The sequence below is a fragment of the Oxyura jamaicensis genome, chromosome 3 (genome assembly GCF_011077185.1).
Source record: "Oxyura jamaicensis isolate SHBP4307 breed ruddy duck chromosome 3, BPBGC_Ojam_1.0, whole genome shotgun sequence".
Taxonomy (NCBI): domain Eukaryota; kingdom Metazoa; phylum Chordata; class Aves; order Anseriformes; family Anatidae; genus Oxyura; species Oxyura jamaicensis.
Window position 1 is genome coordinate 1,131,859 of NC_048895.1, and position 23,814 is coordinate 1,155,672.

Below are 23,814 nucleotides of genomic sequence, written 5' to 3' on the forward strand. Positions count from 1 at the left end.
TCACTACAGAAAAAAATAGTTATGGCATTTAATTACCAAATAAGCACAAACCCCTGTGACTTCAGCTCAAGAAGGGCTGGGCTCCCCCATGAAAATAACTCAAGAAGAAATAAGACTGTTTATTAAAATATAATCTCTCTGTCCTTCTTTCTGAGCTCTGCTTTGTGCAGGTTTCCTGTTCACAGCAGCACTGTGGAGTCCTCGGAGCTATCAGTGCACCGCGGCTCGGGCAGGAGGGAGCTGCCGGCTGGCAAGGTGCTGGCCTGGGTCCACGCTGAGCCCTCGGGTGCTGCCCCATGGGGCAGTAGTGGGACGTATGCATCCTCCGTGGGGCTGCCCAGCTGCTCTTCGCCGGCACCCTCGAGGACGTACCTCGACCCCCATCGTTCACTGTCGTGGACATCCACGGCCACCAGGGCTGCCTCCACTTGGGAGCAGCAGGGCTCAGCAATGTCCCCGGGGTCCAAGTCAGAGTCCGCCTGGGGAAACCCCGAATCCTGGGTGGAGTCCGGGCTGTCCTCCGGCGGGCTGGTGTTGATGTAGATGACGTCCCCAGTCCCCCGCAGGGCGGGCAGGCTCTCCAGCAGCTTCTCCAGGTGGACTTTCAGTTGCGAGAATGTTGGCCGGTCAGCGGGGTCAGCTCTCCAGCATGCAGACATGATTTCATACCTGGAAATGGGGAGAAGGATGCAGCTATCACAGAGGATACAACCAATTGACGATGGGATGTACGTGGGCTAATTCTCCTTGACAGCTGGAAACTGAGTAAGTGCTGAGCCACTTTGCACTAAAACAAAGCAAAAGCAGCTCCCCCACTTAGTGCAGCTGCCCGACGCAGGGCCGTATCGGCCCAAGCAGCTGCTACCAGCTGCTGAAGTCTCTCTCACTGCCTGACACACAGAGGCACAGCCCTGTGATCAGCCCAGTGCCACAGGGAACCGTGGTTTGTTGTGGGCCATGGGAGGCATGAAATGCACCAAGCAGGACGCAGCTTGAGCCTCTGACAAGTGCACTCCATACAGGGCTGCGGGCTTGTGGCTGCTGCCTCAAAGGGGGGTGTGGGGGCTAGGGCTTGCTGTGCAAGCTGTTCCTTGCAGCTTTGCTAGCTTACAGTTTTGTATTTGCAGCTCTTAGCCATGGGGGGTTCAAACGTTACAGCTGAAAATCTTGGGGACCAAAGGCCATGCGGGCAGCTTCAGACAAGAACCCTCACCTCACTCCTCAGGAATGCCAGGTTTTGAGGTTTCCAATGGCCATGTTTTCCCTCCCCAGATTCATACATTTTAGGCACTGTAAGGCCCCCAGCTTCAGGGCACTTTGTGGGGCACAGAACAGCATCCCCTAGGCAAGACCTTCCAGCCAAAACATACTATCTTAAAAAAAAAAATAGTAACAATAAAAAGTCTGATTCCTTCCTTCACCACAAACGGCAGAGGGCACTGTAGGGCAGTGTTCCCATCTCTGCAGGTGCTGGCGAGGTGGCCTCCGGCACTTCCCACCCACCCCCAGCAAATAGCCCAGCTCATCAGCCTTCTGTGTGAGGCCCACGAACCCATTGCCTTCTTTTGGGGTATTTGTTAGGATTTGCCCTGGAGTTAAGATGCTTTTCCATTACTGGGTCATACTCTGCTCTGCTCTGGGACCTGGCTCTTATTAGACACATCAGAAGTCATGAAATTAAGAAAATGTCAAAGGTTCTGAGCTTTTTGTTTATGTCATACTTTCATTTAAAATTTGACCCACACCATTATTTTGGCCAGCTGTCTTCTAAGAGGAAACCCGTGTGTGTGTTCTTGCACACTCCCTGCCTGTCAATCCCACAAAGAAGGAAAGGTTAAATCCTCATCATTTCAACTTAAATTCAGTCTTTAACAACTTGTGTTTCTGGGGACTGTCAGAGAATCGAGGGGGTGTGCTGGGAGGTGATTCCTGGCAACAAAAAGCAGGTTTGCTGCAGGTGGGAACTCAGGCAGACAGAGCAGTCTCCAGTTGCGCTGTCAGATACGGCTTAGTGGGCTCTCAGCCAAATTCAGGGCTGAGCCACAAATGCACAAGTAATTGTTATGCCTTTAAAGAAACGACATCAGCAACTGAGGACCACAGAGCACAAGGAGCAACACCCCACAGAAACAAAATCAGCCAAGGATGAGCAGTGCACAGGTAGTTTGCAGCTAGACAGTGCAAACAGGCCATGCTGCAGCCCTGACACAGCAACGTAACACTCACAGCTCATCTAAGCAGTCCTCAGGCTTTTTCAGCCGCTGTCCGTGGAAGAGATACTCATAGATCTCGTGGTTCTGGACTCCTGGGTACGGAGTCATCCCTCGGGTCGCTATCTCCCACATGGTAACGCCAAATGCCCACTGCAAGAACAAAGGGAAAGCGTGCTAAAAGGACATTTCCAGGATGAATGAATGAGTCTTTTCATGGGGAAAGGTCACTTCCTAGCATCCACTGGACTCTCGCACAATGCTAATGGTTGTATCTCCAGTCCTGCCTTCCCCAAAATTGGAAATAATAAGCAATGCCATAGAACAGGCGAGTGGCCCACTCAATAAACTTTTTCCAGGATGCTGGGCAGGCAATGAAAGGTCAGCACAGCTTGTTACTGACAACCTCCCGCTCCCCTGGCTTTTGCACTTGCAAGGTACAAGAATAATCGCAACAACATGCCGCAAGCATGGAAGACTCAACCCACAGATCAGTCTCCAGCTCTTGACTCCTGCTTTCTGGCCGCCCAGCCGTGTGTACCTACCACATCACTCTTGGTGGTGTAGACGCGGTCTGCCAGAGACTCTATTGCAATCCACTTCACTGGCATTTTTGCTATTCGGCCCTGACGGTAGTAATCGCCGCTGTAAATCTTCTTGGACAAGCCAAAGTCTGCCACGCACACCGTCATGTCGTCCCGTAGCCTGCCAGGTGCAAACAGGGTCAGAAAGGGCCTGGAGAGGCACAGTTTGCATTACTGACAGACACGCAAAGACTGATGCACAGGCCTTCTGCAGGCTGGCCCTTGAAACACATTGTATGCGGCTGCCTCTCGCTTCTACAGCTCAAAAAAAGACAAGAAAGAAAAGTTTGATGCACCAAATTCTGAACTAGAAACCTGAGATTGATCTCCTTGCCTTTGCCTCTCCAAACCGAGGCAGGTTTTACTTAAGAAAACCCAAGCTGCACACTCATTCGTAGTGCTACAAAGCCACAGCGCTTCCACTGATATTCACCCTGCCAGGCCAAAACAGAAGAAAGCAAACTCACATGCAGTTCCGAGCTGCCAAATCCCTGTGGAGAAACTGCCGACCGCTCAGGTATTCCATCCCCAGGGCGATATCCACCATGAACTTCAGCAACGTCTGCAGGGGCACGAACTGGGAAGGGAGGATGCGGGTTAGATGGCATGAGTGCTTTGGGAAGCACGTATGGTCTGACCTGAAATGCCTCCATTGGCCATAAGAGCCCATCCTGGCAAACCACATATCTCTGTGATTTGCTGTAGCAGTGTAGTTTCCCCTTCACACCTCTGCTTCCTCCTTTCACATCTCTTGAATGCAGCCTGCAACTAGATACTGTTTCCTTGTTGCCTATCCCACTAGCTGCCTTAATGTCATGTATTTTTGACTAGAAAGCAGCTCTGCAGAAAAGGACCCTGGGGTTCTGGTGTGGAGCAAGCTGACCACGACTCAGCCATGAAACTTTGCACTGATGAAGGCCAACCTTGTAGCCAGCTGCATTAGCCAGAGTGCAGCCAGCAGGTCAGAATATATTCTTCCCCTTTATTCAGCACTGGTGAGGCCACATCTGGATACCCTGTCCCAGTTGGGGCTCCTCAGTATGAGAAAGATACTGACATGCTGGAGCAAGTACAGAGGAGACATCTAAGGTGGGGCTGGATAAGATGGTGGACAAGGAGAAGCTGGGATACTTGGGCTTGTTCAGCCTGGAGAGCGAAGGCAAAAATCCCACAGGCTTTTGTGGAGCCATATCCCACCACCACACCTGACAAGGCAGGAAGCATGACTACACCAAGTCCTCTTGATGTTCTCCAAAAGCTAAGGCAGGTTTTGCCTCCTGTTCCCAAGAGAGGCACAGTCACCCCTAGCTCCTGCAGGCACAGGGCCCTCTGCTCCCTGCACTCATTACCTGTGGGGCCATCTCCAGCCGGGAGCGAAGCAGGAAGCTGTGCAGGTCACCGTATTTCATGAATGGGAGAATCACCATGGGCTTGGGGACCTGCAGGGAGCTCAGCTCGATGCACACGCCTGGAAAACGCAGACAGTTTTCACAGCCCCCCGGGCAAAGGCACCACAGTGTCCTGCAGACACATGGGACCTGAGCTCCCCAGTCCCGCTCCCCAGCCCAGCTGGAGGGCGGGCAGTGGCAGCCCGTACCTAGCAGCTTGATGACGTTGGGATGGTCAAAGTCCTTCATGCACGCTGCTTCGCTGAGGAACTCTTCGATCTCTCTTTGGGAAAAGTTATCCACTGGGAAGTGGAGAAAAAAGAGGAAGTGTAAAATCCTGAGAGCTTCAACACTTTAATCACTGCTACCACATCCCTTCACAGCACAGTGCCTGTGGGGGTGAGGGTGAAGGGACCGACAGTATGACAGAGACAGGCTGGGGAGACCTCACATCAGAGGCTCATACCAGCATCGGGTTATTCAGCACATGCAAGCAGGGAACAGCCCTGTGCCATTTGTGCAGTAGCACCAGGCCCAGGGTGGACGGAGACTGCAGCATGAGAGCATGAGGAAAGGTTAGATTTGTTTGGGGATCTCAAAAAGATGGGGATCTCTTATCTGGATGGAGACAAATACTGTCACCTCCCAGTTCTTCAAGGCAAACTTGGAAGTAAGGTGAACGTCCCTTCCCAGCAAGGCTTTGGGTGGAAATCAGCACAGATCACAGCCTTGGTCACTGTTTGGAAAAGGGTCTGAGACAACCCACACTCTGTTCCCTGCATCCCACCACGCTTTTCCTTCTGCTGCCCAGCTTCCACCCACCAGACCACCTGCCCCAGTTCAGTCTCTCTCCATCTGGCACCAGGAGCTGTGGTCAGAGCACAAGCACCCACTCGGATGAACAACACCAAGGTCTGCAAGGCTGGGGCAACTTACTCTTCATGGTCTTGACAGCCACCTTCTGCGGGGTGCCTTCGGGCTGGCTGAGACGTCCCTCCATCACCGACCCAAACTCCCCTGCACCGCCAGAAAGAAGCAAGCACTTTACCCACATCCTGAAGCCCCACCAGCTGGGACATCCCTATCTCCTCAAAAATCAGAAATGCTATAAGATAGAGACCTTGTCCCCGAAAGGCTGAGGAGGGAGACTTGCTTCTCATCAGTGGCAGAACAAGGACAGGAATGCAGGGGTCTAAATTCCCAGCCCAACGCATGGTCATCTTGACCCACCATCTCCTCCACATCCCCTGGGGCCAGGCGATGGCACGAGCAGCAGCGGCAGCCCCTGCCCCAACAGTCTGGGCATGTCCATCCCCAGCCCCCAGCAGCACCAGCACTCACCTTCTCCCAGGACCTTCCCCAGGCTGAGAGCATTTCTGTCAATGACGACGTCCTGCAGCTTCTGCTGGAGCTCACTGCTGACACCCAGGCTGCCCACTGTGAGAGAGGGGAACAGGAGCTCAGGTCATCTCCCACACACACCTCAGCTGTGAGCTAACCGTTTACAACATCACGGTGCACATGGTACATGTTCATGGTACAAACAGAGGGACATGGCCAAGGGCCAGGATTTTGTAGCTTTGTAGCAAAGGAGCTTCCCCTGACACCTGTGGGCCATCCAGTTAGAGACGGAACATCAACGTTTCACAGAGCACCAGGTGAGAGTGCCCAGCTTGGCAGACACATGAAAAACCAGAATAATCAAGCCCCTAGCTGGATGCACACATTCACTGCTGGCTTGCCCTGCTGCTGCCCCTCATCTACTCACAGAGGGATAAAGAGAATGCTCACATGTTAGTTCGACAGCTCTCCGACAGTAGGACTTCTTCGCTGTGTAACTCACCACCAGCTCTGAGTCATTTCTGCTGAAGGCATTCCTGGCGGGACAGAAAGAGAGTGTGCTAGGCCACTTCAGCTGGTTTTCCTCTGTTCAAGGAACTGCAGCTGCAGGTATGGGTGACCACAGAGCTACCCATAATATCAGCAGCAAAGGAGGAAATGTACATTTGCTCTAATCTTTTTCATTTCCCTCTCACTGGATCAGTGCCATTGCCTACAACATCCGACCAAAACAGCCACTTGATAAACAAGGCTGATCTACAAAGGACTGAGTCACAGAGGTATTTTGGGGAGGAAATGGGATACTCATTTCCTAGTCAGGCAGCAGTCTGGGCTGGTAGGAGTACAGTGCCCAGATCCACTGCTTCCTAAAGCGATCCCTTCTCTTGTGCGATACGTGTCGATGCTCCAGCTCCGCATTAGCACATGGCCACCACGACCCTTTAGCCAAAAAGAAACCATGGGAGCTGTACACCACAGCCATGAAATGATGGTAGGTGTGCTGTTGGGAGGTGCCATGCAACCTCTCTGGAGCAGGGCCATGCAGAGATTCAGCTCTGGGAAATGAGAACACAAAATGCTCCACGGAGCTAGTACTGCAAGGACAGAGAGGTTCCCATAATGTTACACCAGTTAGAAGAGAGATTCTTACACACAGCCATTTTCCAGACTGGGATTGGGGTGATGTTTTGGGAGACCAAAGTAGTTGTGGTTCCCTCAGCAGCTCAACAAACTCCCTTGCTGAAATGATGCTCTTCCAAAGGAGCTAATTTTATCGTATTTCTGTTTGGCAGCAGACATCCAAATGATAGAGATTGTAAGAAAAGCTGCTAACACCGCAATTATTTAACACAAATAATACAACATGGCAATTAAATGCCACTTAGAAAGTCACAAGGGTGGGTGAGTAGCACTGGCTTATTGTTGTAGATAACAGTCCTTTGTCCACATTACTAAAAACGTCATTTAGTGCAGTCTAGCAGCAGGCTCTCTGCTTGGGGACGCTGGTGTTGCACTTAGCCTTTGGACCAAGATAGGTTTAGTGTGTGATGAAGCAGGAGGGGTTTCTCTAGGTCACAGGACACAGGATATTATACAACTCTGTTCTCTTACCACTGTGTCAAAATGCTGAGGCCAACCCCTATACCAAGCTGCTTAAGTTCACTTCCCTTTAAAAATAGGAATAGCGAGCGAAAGGTGAACTGCTGGACTGAGGAAGGGGGGGAAGTACTGTTGCTGCAGTAAAAATACACTCGGTCCCTCACCCCTGGCATAAAACATGTCACTTGGGGGAACAACGCCAGTGCTGGAAGCAGAAGCCTTCTGGATCCAGTAGGGGCTGCTGGCAAAGCTCCCCTGCCAGGCCCTGCCCCGTGTGCCTGTGACCAGCCCAGCGCAGAGCACCACCGCCACTGCTCTCCCTTTGGCTTACCCGTACTTGGTCTCCATGCATCTTTTCTGAATGACCACAGACAAGCAGAGGATCAGCCCGACAGCAATTGTCCCGCAGATGAAGCCCAGGACTATGATAAAGGAGTCTGCGTTCCCAGAGGCTGGAGTCGAAGAAGGGGCTGAGGTTATTAATCCTAAGGAAACATCCCATTAACAGAGCTGGTGAAGGAGTCAGACTGCAGAGATCATTTCCGAAGGCCCAGTAAAACCCCAGGGGTTACACAGGAGAGGAGGGTGCAAGGACTGGAGTGGCACATGGGGAGCAAGGCTCTCCTGGCTACCAAAGCAGGCTCAAGGCTCCCATGCCAGCTTCTACCCACACCCGGGCCACACATGCAGAGACAGGCGTTCCCTTACCACTGTCGGGAATGAAGACCTCCACCGGGCTGCTGAAGGGCCCCACTCCCCCCTTGGTGACAGCAGCCACGCGCACGGAGCACGTGGCATTGGTGGCCACCACGGGCAGGAGAGCCATGCTGCTGTTCTGCTGGGCTTCAGAGGAGATGTTCTGCTGGAGGAGAGAGAAGACAAGCCTGGGCTGGGGCAGACGGCAGCCCCTCCCCACCAGCTGGGCATGGCAGGAGTGAAACCCAGGGATTTACTAAGAATTGTCCCCTCGTTAAAGTCCTGCATTGCTTTGCTTCTAAAAGCCCAGAGGAAATGGAGCAGAAACAGCAAGTTATTTATGGAGAATAATAGCCCTGAAAGGACCGGATGAGATCTGGAAAGGAGCTGTGTGGTGTTTCCCGCCTCAGCCTTGTGCCTCTGTTGCTCTTTGCTTGTCAACAGCAGCGGGACCAGCAGCCCAAGCCAGAAGAAGGCACGAAAGCCATCTTGTAAGGGAGGAGGAAAGGCATTGCACACTCTGGGGTCTGAAACACCTCTCTCCCAGAGCCTTCTCCCTTTGACACGTTGTCAACTCAGTTCCCTGCTTCTAAATGCCGACCTGCATTCCTACAGTAAGGAACAATACCTTCCCCGTGCCCGTCGTGCAGCACGGGTTGTCTGACACAGGAGGGGACAGTGCGGGCTCTGTGCTGGTCGCTGCCGAGAGCCTCCACACTGGCAGAGCTTCAGTGTTTGCCAGCGGCAGCGACACAACGCCACCACTCCTTCGCACGCACCTCTCCGCTGGCTCCTGGCTTCGGCATTAAAGCACCCTACTGCAGAGAGTAGCTCTTAGGGCAGGTATTTTCTGACTCTGGGTTTGCACCAAGCTAATAGGATTTCCAGCTCTAACAACGTCTTTCCTTGCCTGGTAACATCACAGAAGTTGGCGCGTTTCGTGACACGGGCTTTTTTCCTTGATAAAAACCCAAGTGATCCCCTTCCCTGCAAATTCTCTGTTGTTTCCCAATCTTGTGACTCAGCCAGCGGCTGAGAAAGTGCCTGCTTCTGCTCCTCGTGAACCGCCAGCTGCCAAACAACTGCCCTGTGACGTGCAAAACATCTGGCGGGCTGCTGTGCACCGCAGAGCCTGGCTCCGAGCTGCTGCCCAACCTCACGTTGCCCAGCAAAAACAGCAGCAGAGGTGGGCAAGGAGGAGGAAATCAGAACTGCCCAGAGGGAATCTGTTCCTGTTCTCAGTCATAAAGAAACCACGGAAATGGATGTGAAACGTGCACGAGCACTAGGCAGAGCTCCACAGGCTGTAGCAGAAGGTGCTGCCCTAAGGAACACGCACGGTCAGACCAGGACTGGACTGATGCACGCTCCCACACTCCTCTTTTCCAACCACTTGCTTTAACAGCATCCTTCGGTGGAAATCCACACAAGATCATTTCCCTGCCACCAGCCCAAAAAGGCACAGGGACCCCTTAATATCTCAGGCAGCTCTGCTGTGTCATTTGAGGACAGCGTGGAGCAGATATCAGACTGTGGAGAACATGAGCACATTTTCAATGCAGACAGCAATTCTGGCAGGACAGAACTGCCAAATTTAACGATTTTTATGAGTCTTGTGGTAGTTGAGGAATTTCTTCACATCCCAGCTCCTGGAAGCGTGGGTCAAACAAGAATTGCTGGTTTAAGAATAAAGTAAGAGCTTTCTGAAGTTTTTAATGTTGTTTTTAAACTGGTTGTGGAGCAAAAGAGGCCTGCAGGTGGCCCTGCTGACACAGAAATACAGAATCCCACCACATTTATTGTGCCAGGATTTTTTAATGATCATTATTCTGGGGGAAGTCTGACCTGAGAAGGGCAGGTATTATTGCTGTGCTTGTGTACAAAAAAGTACAGGAGGACAAAAGAAGTAGGGAGTATCTGGAATTTAATATCTACCCTGTCCAGGGTGGAAATGCAGGGGATTTATTTCTGGAAAAAAAGAGCTTTGCCATTTGACAGCAAGCACATTGCTCTTGTACTTCAGTTTGTTTGTCCATCGGCTCCAGCAGACAGACCACAGCAGCTCGGGAGCCAACCCAGAGGTGCTCTGTAGAGAGGATGTGAGGCCATTCCCATGCCTCTTAATTCTACAACATCCCTTATAAAAACAAGTGCTGGCCTCTGCTTTTGGCTGTCTGCCTCCAGATGCTTGTACAGGCATTTTTGCCTTCCAGAAAACCTATAAGCTGATGAAACAAATCAGCAACGACACAACTGCACCCTTTGGTCTGCAAAGCCAAGGTCATATAGAAAATACCTCCCTTACAGAGCTGCCTCCCTTCTGAACTTACTCCACACAAGAGGGGATTTTCAAGCCTCCTGAAAGCCAGCACAGATGAGAACACTGATTAACCAGGGACCTAAGAAGAAATTTAATTGCCTAAGCATTTGAATTGGAAATTTTATCTATCTATATATATATATTAAAAAAAAAAAAAAAAAAAAGACTCCCACGGCTTAAAGGGCAAGTCTTGTTTTTTACTTACTGCTTGAGAGACAACAAATGTGTCAGCATTTTTTTTCCATGCCAGTCACAAGACCATAATATTGTTTCCCTGACTTCATTTGGTCTGGATCTATACATGCTCTTTTTCAGAAACATAAAAGGAGAACAGAAAATGCAGCATCTTACAAAAAAAGAGCGTGAGTCACTCTTTCCACACAGGCTTTAGGTCTTCAGTGCCTCTCTGTGCTTTCAGCCTGGGACAGAGGGAGACCAAACCACAGTGCAGAGGCAATGGCTGGGTACTTCCATGCAATTATCCAAAGGCTCCCCAGCCACAAGCAGAGCCTGGATGGGATGCTGTCTCCCATCTCCAAGGCTGCTTTGCCCAAAAGATTTTCTGCTACGCAAAACCTTTTACTAATAAGATGTCCCAAAGCCTGGGAAAGGCAAGCAAGACTGTGCCAAGTAACTTCACACACTTATGGACAGGCTCCCTGCCCCAAAATGTTCCTCAAGCTAAAAAACTCAGTGCCTTTTTGCACTGAGTTTGCAGAATAGTTAATGCATGGAATAAATCCCATCTGAATAAGGAATGACTCAAAATTCAGGGAGCAAATTCTCCCAAACACCTTATGATTGACTCCATTGCTAAAAGCACCAAGAGACGCTGCCAACTCCCCTACTGCCACTCTGAAGATCATACCAAAGGTTTTTGTCACCAAGAGCATCTCCCTTCTATTTTAAAGCAGATTCTGACTGGCACCCAGGAGCCAGGGTGGACAAGCCCCATCTCCTTTAGGCAGACCTGCTTCTTCCCAATATCAAAGACACGGGACATCACCATGAGTTACACACCCCATTAGCATGCACCAGAGAGACCACCTGTATATAAGAAGCCCAGGTGAAAGTGCAAGACAACAGACAAATAGGCTCAGAAAGAACATACAGAAGCACCAAAAGCAAACGAGACTATCTTGCTTGATGCCTGCTGGGATTTTTTCTGTGCTTCAAATCTTCTTTCTTATTCCCCTGGTGACTTACCAGCCCCTTGGAGTCCTGCCAGCTGTGCCAGATGCGATAGCCCTGCAGTTCCCCATGTATCCTCTCCAGGGGTGGCTTCACCCATCGGATCTCCAGGAGTGAGCTGGATTCATTAAACGACACTGAGACATTCAGTGGCGGGGTTGTAGGAGCTGCAGAAATCAAAGAGAAAGAAGGTGAGAGGGCCAGGTAGATGTGTGCAGCCCTCGGGGACACAGTAGGCAGACTGAAAATAAGCTCAACTAGGTAGTATGCAGTATTTCCAATAGCTTTTGATATTTCCAGCAGGTGATTGATCACCCATGGGTAAACTTCCTTTCTCCAGTCAAGAGAGTCAGGATGCCCCAACCTGTAAGCAACCATCACTCTGAACCAGCACCTCCTCCAGATCATTCTGCACAAAGCACAGCAGCACGCCTTAGGCAGGGAAACCCTTCTCAGTGCTAGCGACTCATTTCCTACCTCCTTCCGTGGTACTGGCAGTTATCCAGGGGCTAAATGCCGACCAGCCAACTTCATTCTTGCAGGAAACACTAATGTTATAGTCTGCCATGGGCCGCAGCTGCTGGATGTGATACACGTGGGGAGGCACCGAGGTGTTGAAGAGCAGAAGTGAGACATTGCTTCGTGGAACAGCTTCCTTGACCTTAATTGAAAAATCAGTCCAGAAACAAGGATTAGTCAGCAACAACCTGCGGGGTGAAACACACAGCAGGATTTTACATCTGTAAACAGGATCTAGAGCCCTGCTTCTCTCTCTCTCTCTCTCTCTCTTCCATCGAAACAACACCAAGGCCTCATTCTTGGATGCTGTCTCATCTCCACCAAGTGGAAAGCTGACAGCAGGCCATTCACAGGACCCAGAACTAGGTCTGAAACACATGTGGGAAAGAAAGAGCTGCAGCAGGGCCATGGCAGAGATGTGTGATGCTGAAAGGGAGGAAGGGATGATTTGCTATTTTTTGTGACTGGAAGCAAAAGGAGCACCCAATAAAATTACTAGGCAGCAAATCTCAAACAAACAAAAGAAAAGTCCTTTTTCATGCAGCACATCATTATAGCACAGAACTTATAGAACTTATCGTCATCAGATGTTGTGGGAGCCAAGAGTATAAACTGCCTCAGAGGAGCATTAGACAAATTGATGAGGCATCAGGCTGCCAAAGGTATTAAGGATGAAGGTCCAGATGCAATATGTAGCTCAGGAAGGCTCTAAAGGCTCTCTCCCTTTGGGGACCTTACTTTATTAGCACAGACTTCCCTCTAGAAGAACTAATTGAACTCCATCATTACATTTAACAGAGTGGATGAACAAAATGCATTAAAAACAAGTCATGATTTTTAAATGAAGGCGAACTGTTTTTCGCAATGTATCAGGGCTGAAGAAACTCCCCGAGGGGCTGGCATGAGTGCCATGTCGCTGCCCACAGGGCCCACGCAGCTCTCTGGAAAGCGTCTCGTTTAGTGCCGGGACCTCCATTCACTGCAGCCAGCAGTGCCGCAGACCGTAATGGGGCCGATCCGACCCCCGACGTGAGGCTGGGACACCAAGCTCCAGCTCTGATGAGGTGTGAGAGCCACCAGCTTGCTCAGCGCCGCCTCTTGTTTTGCTTTCTACACGCATCAGCAAAGTTCTGGGAACACAGCAAGCACCATGACAGCAGCTTGGGCTGGGACAGTGGACAAAAAGAGGAAAGAGCAGGAACAACACAAGCGAGGCTAGCTCAGAAGACAACCCAAGGCAGGATGTGTTTCAGCATGAACCAGGCATGGAAAGTCGTACACTCCTTCCAGAAGTCTCCATGAATAGTTTGGGGGTGGCAAGAGACCTGCCCTTGTGCTTGAGGAACAACACCAGGTAGCTCAGTGTGTGCCAGATGGTCTCAGCATTGACAGTGGATGCATTTTCCAGCAAAAATGAAACAGCTTCAGCTTCATAAAGCTCAGAAGGCCCCCAAGCTGTCACTAAATTGATTTGATGGAGGTGAGCTGCCATCAGGCAAACATGCAAGCAGCTGCTGAGAACACCCCTGAGACTGGCTGTTCTTCTGAGCACCAAACCCATTTTTGAGCAAGCACCAGCATGCTCAAAAACGAGTTACATGGTCAGCGGGCTACACCACTCAACCTAGGGGATTATCAAAGGGGACAGGAGCAAAAAGGCTTAGTCACAACTGTGTTTTTGCCAGATACCATGTCTTGTTTTCCAATTTGAAAGGCTGTTTCCTAATGACAGACCATGAACATTAAGTCATAGGAAATTCCTTGGCTCTCCACCCCGCTTCCTGAGCTCCATTAGGAACGCAGCAGTGGACACGGTGCTAATATTAGCTCGAGTACCTTTCCCCTCTGTAACTCCTTTCACTTTTACCTGCCTTCAAACATCCTCTCTCTCCTGGGAGGTCAGAGAAGATGTCACACACAAATGGGGGAGATGGCTGAGAAGAAACTGTCCTCCAGCTCTTTCCACCACAGAGCCTTTTGTCCAAGCACAGGCGCTATCAGAGCTCTGACTTGCAGGAGGATATCTGAGGGTTACAGGAGGGCATCAGCACAGCTTGGAGCTGCAGCTCCGCTGTCACCACTGCCACCCAGACTTCAGAGCGTTTTCTCTTCCTACCAGTAAGAGTTCACACGATATATTTCAACCACACAACTTTTTATGTCTTGAAAGGGATAAGACCTTTGCGGTAAGAACCTAGGGTTTGCTGTGACATGGAAGTTAATGAATACAGAGGGTTTGTAAATGTCAAAATTTTGGCTGTCACAATATGCTGAATTCACTCTTTGTAGGGTTTCTCCTAGCAGTGACCACTCCTCATCCCAGAGTAGACTGTATGTTATCTGAACCAGAGTACAGAGTAGCCATTATAAAAAGCACATCCACAAGAAAGCAAGCAGGCTTGGACCGTGAAACCCAGCAATGTCAAAGAGAGGGAGCAGGCAGAAATTATTTGCAGGGTTTCATGAAAGCTATGAAGATGGCTTTCTCTGACTTGTCCAGGTGTCAGACAGCCCATCAGCTCCTTCCCAGGACTCACAAGGTATCAGGAGTGGAGAGCTGAGAGAAGCCTCCATCTCCAAGACCCAGCAGGAAGGCCACCTGTGTGGGAAGCATTGATCAGGAGATAAAAGTAGGGACTAGTGTAGTAGGGACTAGTGTAGTAGGGACTTGTGCTAGCAGCAATTCAGGATGTGCTAATTCTCCCAAAGAGCTACTCAGAGCAGCTCTGGGCATCTCTCCATGAAGAGACATGACAACCTGGCTGTCTCGACTGAGACAGCCTCAAATAAAACCTCAATTTAGAGGTTCCCGTTTCCCTCTTCAATCATCTTTTCTATGTATTTCAAGTGAGATGAACTTCTGCCCTAATGACTCACGACTTGAGGACCAGTATTTGCATCCTGTTCCCTTTGCCCACCCAAACAGCTGTCTGGGTGGTGGCACCCAGCATGGTACCTTCCTCCTTCGGCTTCTCTGCAGGACCCCTTTCACCGACCTTCCTCCCATCTTCCGCAGCGGGCAGAGCAAAGCTGCACTTTGTGAGCAGCCCACACCAGGCCCACAGCTTGTCTGCAGCAGCTCCTGTAAAGCCTCCTGTCCCATGCAGCAGTGCTCCAGCTGCCCCAGATCCCAGCACCTGGGGACTCTGCTCGCTCCTCAGCTCTGACTTCTTGACTTCAAGCAACCACAAACTCCCTGGCTTCCTGGACCACAGGGCACCGGTGAGACAACATGACAGCTTCCCCTTTCAAGCCCACTGTGAAAGTCCTGCTCAATTTGCCCAAACTGATGCCCTGGTCAAATCTGTGTGGTTCATGCCAAACAACACTGATTTCCACCTGCCTTTGGGCATCTGTACGAGTGGGGTTGCAGAGGCAAGGGCCACACACTTACCCGGACACTGCAGCTGCTCAAGGCAGAGAATGCATCGAAGCCCGGCACCCAGGAGATCACGATACTGTGGGCCATTCTATTTAGGACATGAACGCTGGTGGGTGCAGATGGCATTCCTGCAAGGAAAAGCCAAGTCCAGTCAACTCTTAAACCGGCCCACCCCTGAGCTGGAGAACTACGGGATGTTCAGCCTACCCTGGTTAGTAGGGGCACACAGTGCTGGGGGCGGGGGGGGGGCGTTGGGAAGCATTGGAGGGCATACGGCCGCAGGAAGGCTTGTGCGAGAGCATGACGACCCATACGCATGGTACAAGCCCTGCAGGTTCATGTCCTTGCTCAGACATGGCACGTCAGGCTTCCCCAGGCAGCTCCTGGGGCTCAGTTCAACTGTGCAAGAAATCCAGGAACTGCCCTGGGCACCCCTACAGCTGCAGCCATATCCTGAACCAGTGTACCATGGATATTTTAGACCACAGGGCAGGGAAGCAGAAGTCATTTGCAGGACTGTTTTGACCATATTCTATATTTGTGTGCTGAAAGAGCACTCTGGGTTGCTTAGAGGCAATGACATATTTTGGGGAACACCTTCCTTGCATTGCTGGAGTGGGTCCCATCAAGAATGTCGAGAATTTCCATCATTTCCTACGGAAAACTGTGAGCACCGCCCTGGCTGTGAAGGAAGGAAAAGAGTGATACAGCCCTTCCGAAACCTGCCCTGGGTTTGACAGTTCTGCTTTCAAATGTGCTTTTTGGTGCTTCCTCCCATGGCTGCGATACTGGGACTAGGCTTAGTCCAAATGACGAAGCAGCACTGGATGACCGTACTACTACGGGCATCCTGCTTGATTTTAAATATAGTTTTCAAAGAGGGAAAAATAAATATGGGAAACCAAACAATACCACCTTCAGTTTCTGTAGAATGACTGCTAGGAAGGGTGGAGATCAGGATAGCTTGTAGAGATCTGTACTCAACAGGTAAAGCTAGAGCCATGTTCCCACTTACCTTTCACATTGACCTGCCCTGGGTTTGAAGCGGTCAGCCCTTTACTGTTGTGAGCCTCACAACTGAACAGTGCTGTTTCATTGAGACCTGCAGGGAAAAAACGAGGACCTGTTGACTGCACCTTCACAAAATGCCCAAATCACACCAATTCTCCACCTGCTGCTCACAGAAGACCATTGCGGCTTCCTCTGTCTTACCATTGCTTGCTTTTTTTTTTTTTTTTTTTTTTCCCAGCACCACAAAAGACCTCTTCTTTCCCATCTCTCTTTCTCAGTGCTCCCTACCGTGGCCCTTCTGTGCTGGCAGCTGGCTGGCCAAAGGTGACCCACACTGGTGCAGCTTACCCACCTTCCTCACCGCAAGCGTGTGCATGCAGTCAGTGCAAGCTGCGCACACAGGACAGGACTGTACGTTTCGACGGCACCGTTGCACAACCTCCTGAGTAAGCACTTGTTTTGTGTTCAAAAAGGGAAAGGCAGAAAGCAGAAGAGCCCACCACCACAGTTTGAATCAGATGACCTATTGCTTTTCAAAGATTGCTCAAATCTCCCAGCTGGTAGTGGAAAAACACCGCTTTTGGGGGCCACTGGAAATACCCGAATGCAGACTGCTGCTGGTTTCCCCTGGGGTGTTAGCACAGCCTGTGCGAAATGACCCCAGCAAGCAACAGTGGCTCTGGATTTTTGTTTCATGCAAAGGATGTTACTGCAGGCAAAGGGCTGTCCCTCATGGGCAGGTGGTGGCACAGGTGCCAGGGAGCACATTGCCTGCTGCCTTCCCAAAGAGAGGTTCAAGTTGTGCACAGCATTCCCAGCAGTTTTAATTCATCGTGGCAGCCTGAAGAGATCTACTTTAAAGTGCACAGTAGAGTTATCTGCCTCGGCAGCTCATTCACCTGAGTGTACAGCAGCTCGTTGGGAGGTCAGCTGCAAAGAGGGGAGAGTGTGGCTGTCCCTGGATGGAAATGGGGTCAGGGAATGGTGTACCAGCCTGTTCCACTGTATTAACAAGTCCTGCTGATGTATGGGTAACGTCCAAGCCTTGCTTTTACAGCCTTCTCCTCTCCAGTGGAAGGAAAGCAGACTTCTGTAGTTGTACAACTCAAATAAACCCAGCTAACCCAGGCCCGCAGAGTAATCAAGGAGCTTTGGACACCAAATCTAGTAGCGCCAGGACACAATCCTGTACCAAAAGCCTGGTAATCGAGGCTTTAAAACCATCCTTACCAGGGATGAATTTAGTGAAATGCCTTTCCACCACTGCAGCATGAGGGGCTTGCTGCAGTTCCCTGGACTTGTCAAGCATCTATTCACACCTGAAGAAGTCCCCTTCTGTGTGAGGGCTTCTGGACATGGAGGGAATTGTCCAAATAACCCAATCCAGCATGTGCCAACCGGACGCAAGAACATCCAAGAGAAATTAGTCACTTCTTCCGGCTTTCACTGCCTTTTAAAACATGCCTTTGGATGCCAAGACGAGTCAGTTATAGTCTAGTGGCCTCCTGCATGTGAGCAAATCAAGAAGCCCTTCCTCTCTTTTGCCTCTGCAGCAAAACCACTCTGGGTTTTATGTTACATGGAGGACTTTTCTCCCTATGCTCCAACTGGTTGGCAAGGAGATGTGATGCAGGGGCAAACTCCAGGTCTTCCAGAGACATTAAAAGGGGATGACCAGTAAAACAGCCTGTGCAAGCAGCAGTGTGCTGGTTGATGTGGCCACAGGCTACAAGAAAAATCTGCTTCTTGCTTTGAAAAGAGAATTTGAGTGCCCTGCCTCTTCCAAGGAAAAAAATCTCCAGCAGCAGCCAGAAGGGGTGGCATGAGAGCATGCTCCTTGTGAACTGCAGGGCTCTACATGAAATTCAAGGATGTAGGTCCCCAAAGAGATGCCTAAGAGCCAAGCTGTGTGGGCAGCAAAGCTACTCATTACCCACAGAAATGCTCCCCAGGGTCACTACATATACTTTTTACTACATGCTTCCCTGCCACTACTCTGACTGACAAATCATGCATCTGCTCTCCCTGGAACAGGTCCCCTCGTGTGCCATCACAGCCCCATAACACTGACTCGGTGCTCGGTGGTGACACATGATTGCAGCCTTCCAGCCCAGCATCAGCAATGTGCAGTGCCAAACAAAAACAAGGCAGGGTGGCAGTGCATGGGAACATCTCCCCTGCCTACCAGGAGCTGTGAGGCCAAGGTGACAGGCTGTAAGACTGCACGAGACATGCTTCTGCCCTTCCCTCCCTCGCAGCCATACAGAGGCGTCCCAGCTTGCCATGGCAAGGACGTTGCTGGGCTCACCTGGCACCATCAGGACTGATGGGGAGATGTGGGGCTTGTCATTGACCTGAACATTGTTGCGGAACCAGTAGATCTCCACAGGCTCTGGCGGGCCCACAGCTTGGCACGTGAGGTTGAAGGGACTGTTCTTGGTGACATTCAGCTTCTCAGGCTGCCGAATGAAGTGTGGGAGCCCTGCACAGACATGAGCAGAGACACAAGAGATTCAGCAAGCTCAGCAGCACAGCTCCAACAACCACCCCATGCTGTCCCACCTGGGGCTGCCCCTTCCCATCCAGGACTCCCCATTTCTGGTGGACAGATGGCAGCTCTCAGCTCCTGGGAGCTGCCTCTCAGCCAGGGCTCAGGGCTCTCATATCTCCAGCACTTCTGGCCCATCTGCCTCCAGCTCACCTTCCAGCTGCACTGAGATGGGGTCTGACACAATCTCCATGCCAGAGACATTGAGCTTGCAGACGTAGGAGCCGTTATCTGAGCGCTGAGCAGCACGGATACTACAAGAGAGAAGGGAGAGGTTCTGAGGGCTCTGACGGGCAGACCTGCCTTGCACACCACTTCCACTGAGGACGCAGAGAGGCTAGATGTGGGTTTAAATCAATACCAACTACCTCTCAGAAGATAGAGGGGGGGTTAAATCAGTACCAACTACCCCACAGCACACACCTAACACATGCTGGGTTTGCAAAGCCTGGCTTTGGGGGCTAAGGAGAGCCAGAATGAAGATTAACTCTGCTGCTGGCTGCTCTGCTGGCACAGCCTTTAATACAGATGGGTTTTCATGGGCAGGATGGGCAGACCTCTCTCAGCAAGGTGTCACAGTCTGCCCTGGGTACTCAGTGACAGCAAACTTCAGCCCTCCCACACCCAAACACCACCACCCGTTCCAGTTCCAGTTCCAAGCCCCTGATAGCTGTGGGGCACCCTGCCTCTTCTCAAGAGCCACGCTGACATCCCTCCTCCCCATCTGCAGGAGGGTGGCTCCCGTTACCTGAAGGTGGAGGTCATGGCCACCTCATCCTCGTCGGAGATCTCAAAGTGGCTGGTGGCGATGCGGTCCAGTATATGCAGTTCCCTCCCATCCTTCCACAAAGAAATGCCAGGGGCGTCCGGCCGGAGCAGCAACTGGGGTACTTTGATGGAGCAATTAAACGTGACATCCTTGTGCTCATTAATCACAATGTGTCCCACCGTTGGGTTAAATTTAATCTGTCCCAGGGAGCTGGCTGAAGGCTCCTCCCAGGCCTGCTTTGTGCCCTGGTGAGGCCGGTGACTAACGGCAAGGCTTCGCTTGGGGCGGTGGGACTCTGCCAACGGGGCTGCCACCGAGAGTGACGGATACGGCCCTTGGCCTCCATTTCCACCAGCATCATCTGCAAGAGACCTCAGTTTTGTTACCACCAGCCAGTAACCCTCCTAAAAATGGCCCCCACCTCTAAAACCCTGCAAAGAGTGACTGCTTCATTAACAATTAAAGGTAGTTCATTTAAAGATGCTCCAAACATTCACCATCTCCAAGAGAGCTCTTCTAGAAGCTCCAGGGGGAAACAGAGCTGGGGGCTGTTCCAAGACTGAACACATACAAGCAGCACCTCCAGAAATACTTTTAAGCAAAACAGAGAGACCCAAGCTAAAGGAAGTGCTGGGCTCCTTCTCTTTTAGCAGGGGAGAGGCAGGAGCCGTTTGTGCTGAATTGCACCCTCGGGACTGGAACATAAAAGGAACCCTGGGCAGGAGGAATCTGGGACTCAGATTCAAAAAACCCCCTTCAAGGGCCTCATCTCAGGCATTTCCAGCTGGGAAAGAGTCCCCGCAGGGGATTTGTTTGATTTTAGGCTCTCTGGTCCCTTCCCAGCACAGGGTGAGCTCCGTTGCAGTGGGACAAGGCCTGGCGGACCGGGTGACACGTGGGGCACACGCAGTGCTCTGGGCAATCTTGCTGCGACTGCCCTGTGCATCCATAGCTGCCCCGGACCAGGGAGGCTTCTGTGAGTCAGTCACGAATGCCGCTGCTGAGAACTGCCCTCGCTGAGCTGTTTTGGTAAGGAAAATAACTGCAGGCCGACAACGACATGCCTTCAGATTGTGTGTAGGAGCTGGCTGCTGTTTAGCGTTGTTCTCCTGCAGACTACTGTCTTCCAGACATTTTTCCCCAAGAGAAGGCTATTTACCAGATCTTTCTGTGGGCTTCTCCTCCCCACCTACAAATCACTTAACACATAAAATCCTTGAACGGCGTTCTCCTCCTCCCTCCTCATGCAACCCACACCAGCCACAACCAAGAGCAGCCCCATGTAAAGCAATTCCAACAAAACAAAAGAGGATCTAGAGAATATACCACAAGCAGGTGCTTTTACAACACTCTTCTGAGCTTCTTGGGGATTTTGCAGGCATTCCGAAATCCCAAGTGGACTGGTAAATCTTCCTTGCTGCTTTTAGCAAGGAAGCTTTTAGCAAGGAAGGGCATTTTGCCAGACAGGAATTCCATCTCAATTAATTTGCCTCTTCAAAAAACAAACAAACAAACAAACAACAACAACAACAAAAAACTCACCTCACAATTTAAAAAATAACATTGCAGGTAGAAAGTACGATCTTTTTATTCAACCTGAGTTCAGCTGACTTTGTTTTGAGGCAGGTTTCAGTCCTGAAACATCAGACAACTCCAGGTTTTTAAAGATACGTCATTACTATCATGAGTAATGGAGCATGAGCCCAGTGTACTTTACTCAGAGCCAAGAAACACAACCTAATTTTGAGGCTGGATATATTCCTTCGCTAAATTGCTCACTATTTTTAACCCTCAAGAAATAGTACTTCTAGCTAGAAACTTGAGAAGAGTTTTAAAGTTTGCCTGGTCATAAAGGGAAAGAGAAAGCCTCTCCCTGGTTAACACACAAAACAATGGGTTTCCCTTTCAGGAAAAAAAAAAAAAAAAAAAAAAAAAAAAAGACCCTAAGCTTTCCAAACATGCTTCCTAATCTCCACCATCGTAACACAAACAAAGTCCATGTGACTGCAGCTAAATGCAGCCTACCGCGATTTACTCGCAGCATCCAGGTGACCGGCTTTGCAAGGGCCAGATAGCCTCACAAACATTTTCCAAGAGCAAACAAACAAGCGAGCGACCCACAAAACCCTCCCTGTCTCCTGGCAGAGGTTAGCCAGGCCAGAGGCACTTGCTTTCCGACATGTTCCAAGTGAGCAGAATTTCAGATTGCTGAATGAAGGGAAAGCAGGCGACAAATCGAACCAGCAGCATTCGCGCTGCATCACAGGGCTTTTCTGTGCTCCCCGGGGCAATTTCTGGCCATCACCAGCTCTCCCCACATAGCTTCACGTTAAGGACAAACTTCAAAAAGCAGAGGGGATCTTAGCCTCAATTTCAGTACTGATTAAGTGGAAAGAGGTATTTGTTGGCCCAAGAATTAAATACTTTCCGCTTTGACTCATGCTGGCAACAGAAGTTCATCAAACCAAGGGCTCCCTTTTGAGCACCCCGCCATCCCCAGCTGTTTGGGGTGTGGATATTTTTGCAGTGTCCTCCAAGGGATTTGCCCTGCCTGACAAGGCACCTCTCACCCATGTCCAGAGTGATTTGCTCAGGCTGGCCCTAAAAGCCAGAGTCCAGGAGCTGGAGGCAGGCATGCGTGGGTGCCCACCATGCTGGAGCAACGCCATCACTTACCACAGCATGGCCCAAGGGAAAAGCTGGCATGGAAGAAAAATCCACTTGCAAGCACGATGCTGCTTGCTTGACATACCTGGATTGGAAGCAAAACTAAGTGCTAGCAACACCATAGTACACTGTGCAGCCCAAACCCTAGCGCCAGAATAACCAATCCTGATGACCAAGCAGGTGTCAGGGGAATAAAAATGCTCAGCATCCAGCCAGCAGGTCCCATGTGCCTTCTCTGTTACTAGCCAGGAGAAGGGTGTTTTAACAAAAAAGTCTGTCTGTTATTAGATGCAAGATACTTTATTACAGAAGAAAACAATAAACAGGGAGTCTCACACCCCACAAGTGAATCAATAAGTTGTCCTTCTGTGGTCCTAGTCCGGAAGGTATTAGAAAACGCACAGGTCTGCCAAAACACTGTACATCTGTAGCCCTGGATTTCCCATTACTGGAAATAGTTCACCTGATGACAACAGCTTTCTGCTCAGACACTTGTTGAAGTGAATTGTCACATTCAGACAGTGCAGGAGCCTGACCTGAGGAGGGATGAAGAGCGTCTGCCTGCAGGGTCTCCTACCTCCAATCCATCCACTGAGGCTGTCAGGAGTGAATTTTCCCTGGGGACATACCTGACTGCCAAAGAGATTCTGGGGCTCACACACCTTTCGTATTCATATAGCCCAGGATTTCTGCTTAAATCCAAAAACAGCAGTGAGTTCGCTGCACTGCAGACGCCTGCAGCTCCAGCCAAGACTGTTAACTCTCCCCTGCCCAAAGCACACTCTGGCTGCTCCTGCCGGGGACCACATCTTCACACTGATCCACGACCACCCAGCAACCCTCAGGGTGGGCTACAGACCCCAACAGCTCCAGCTGCAGCGAAGTGTGGGGCAGCCCTGCTGATGGGCACTTTGCTTTTAAGCCCCCAAACTACCTCTAGTTGTTTGCCTTGCTTTTTCCAGGTAACCAAGCACGAGCAGCGGCAAAGCACCACGAAGAGCGTGCCAGTGCCACAGACCATGATGCTTCGTAGTGATTTTTGGCAGCATCACCCCACAACCAGCCCACGGCCACCGGCTCAGAACTCAGCCCCACCGAGGTACCGCAGCACCCACCGCTAGCCAGGGCCCAGCACAACGGGAGGCAAACCCGGTTCTGTCACCGCATGCGTCCCCCAGAAAGAGACGGGTGCTCGCTGCTCCACCGCGGAGGGGCTGACAGCGCTCTGCTCGCAGAGACACCCCCGCCAGGCCGCCCGAAGCCCCCCGTCCCCATCCCCAGCGCCAGGGAGAAGCAGGGTCAGCCCCGCAGCCCCTCCACCGGGCACGGTCCCCCCTGCCCCTGGCACCCCGGACTCACCGGCCCCGCAGCGCAGCGCCCAGAGCAGCGCCCAGAGCAGCGCCCGGCGCCCGGCGCCCATCCCGGCACGGCCACCGGCACCGGGCTGTGCCCGGCACGGCACGGCTCCGCTCGGCACGGCTCGGCACGGCTCCGCTCGGCACGGCTCCGCTCGGCACGGCACGGCCCGGCCCGGCTCCGCTCGGCTCAGCACGGCTCGGCTCGGCTCCGCTCGACACGGCACGGCTCGG

General features: G+C 51.3%; 1 protein-coding gene across 4 annotated transcripts; it reads right to left on the reverse strand.

Moving 5' to 3' along the window:
• Positions 1-10: 10 nt before the first annotated feature.
• MERTK (MER proto-oncogene, tyrosine kinase) lies at positions 11-23,814 on the reverse strand. 4 transcript variants are annotated; one of them, XM_035322288.1, is made up of 20 exons: positions 23,721-23,814; positions 23,585-23,685; positions 19,538-19,919; positions 18,943-19,043; positions 18,550-18,723; positions 16,246-16,332; positions 15,243-15,358; positions 11,807-11,990; positions 11,345-11,496; positions 7,831-7,984; positions 7,454-7,607; positions 5,974-6,059; positions 5,524-5,619; positions 5,119-5,199; positions 4,392-4,484; positions 4,144-4,262; positions 3,262-3,371; positions 2,756-2,915; positions 2,227-2,363; positions 11-669 (listed from the first exon to the last, which is right to left on the reverse strand). In XM_035322288.1, the coding sequence occupies exons 2-20, from the start codon at positions 23,643-23,645 to the stop codon at positions 180-182; spliced, it is 2,937 nt and encodes a 978-aa protein (XP_035178179.1). In that variant the 5' UTR covers positions 23,646-23,685; positions 23,721-23,814; the 3' UTR covers positions 11-179. The 4 variants fall into 4 exon arrangements, with proteins under 4 accessions (XP_035178179.1, XP_035178180.1, XP_035178181.1 ...); XM_035322289.1 differs by having other exon boundaries at positions 7,831-7,981; positions 23,585-23,795; XM_035322290.1 differs by having other exon boundaries at positions 7,454-7,574; positions 23,585-23,795.

What these genes read in the sequence shown, in the direction of transcription:
- MERTK (XM_035322288.1), bottom strand. Translation starts at nt 23,645, where the DNA reads ATGGGCGCCGGGCGCCGGGCGCTGCTCTGGGCGCTGCTCTGGGCGCTG. An exon ending in GCCATGACCTCCACCTTCAG is followed by an intron (nt 19,044 to 19,537) that starts GTAACGGGAGCC and finishes TCTCTCTTGTAG; the next exon opens with TATCCGTGCTGCTCAGCGCT. An exon ending in CAACGTCATCAAGCTGCTAG is followed by an intron (nt 4,263 to 4,391) that starts GTACGGGCTGCC and finishes TGCGTTTTCCAG; the next exon opens with GCGTGTGCATCGAGCTGAGC.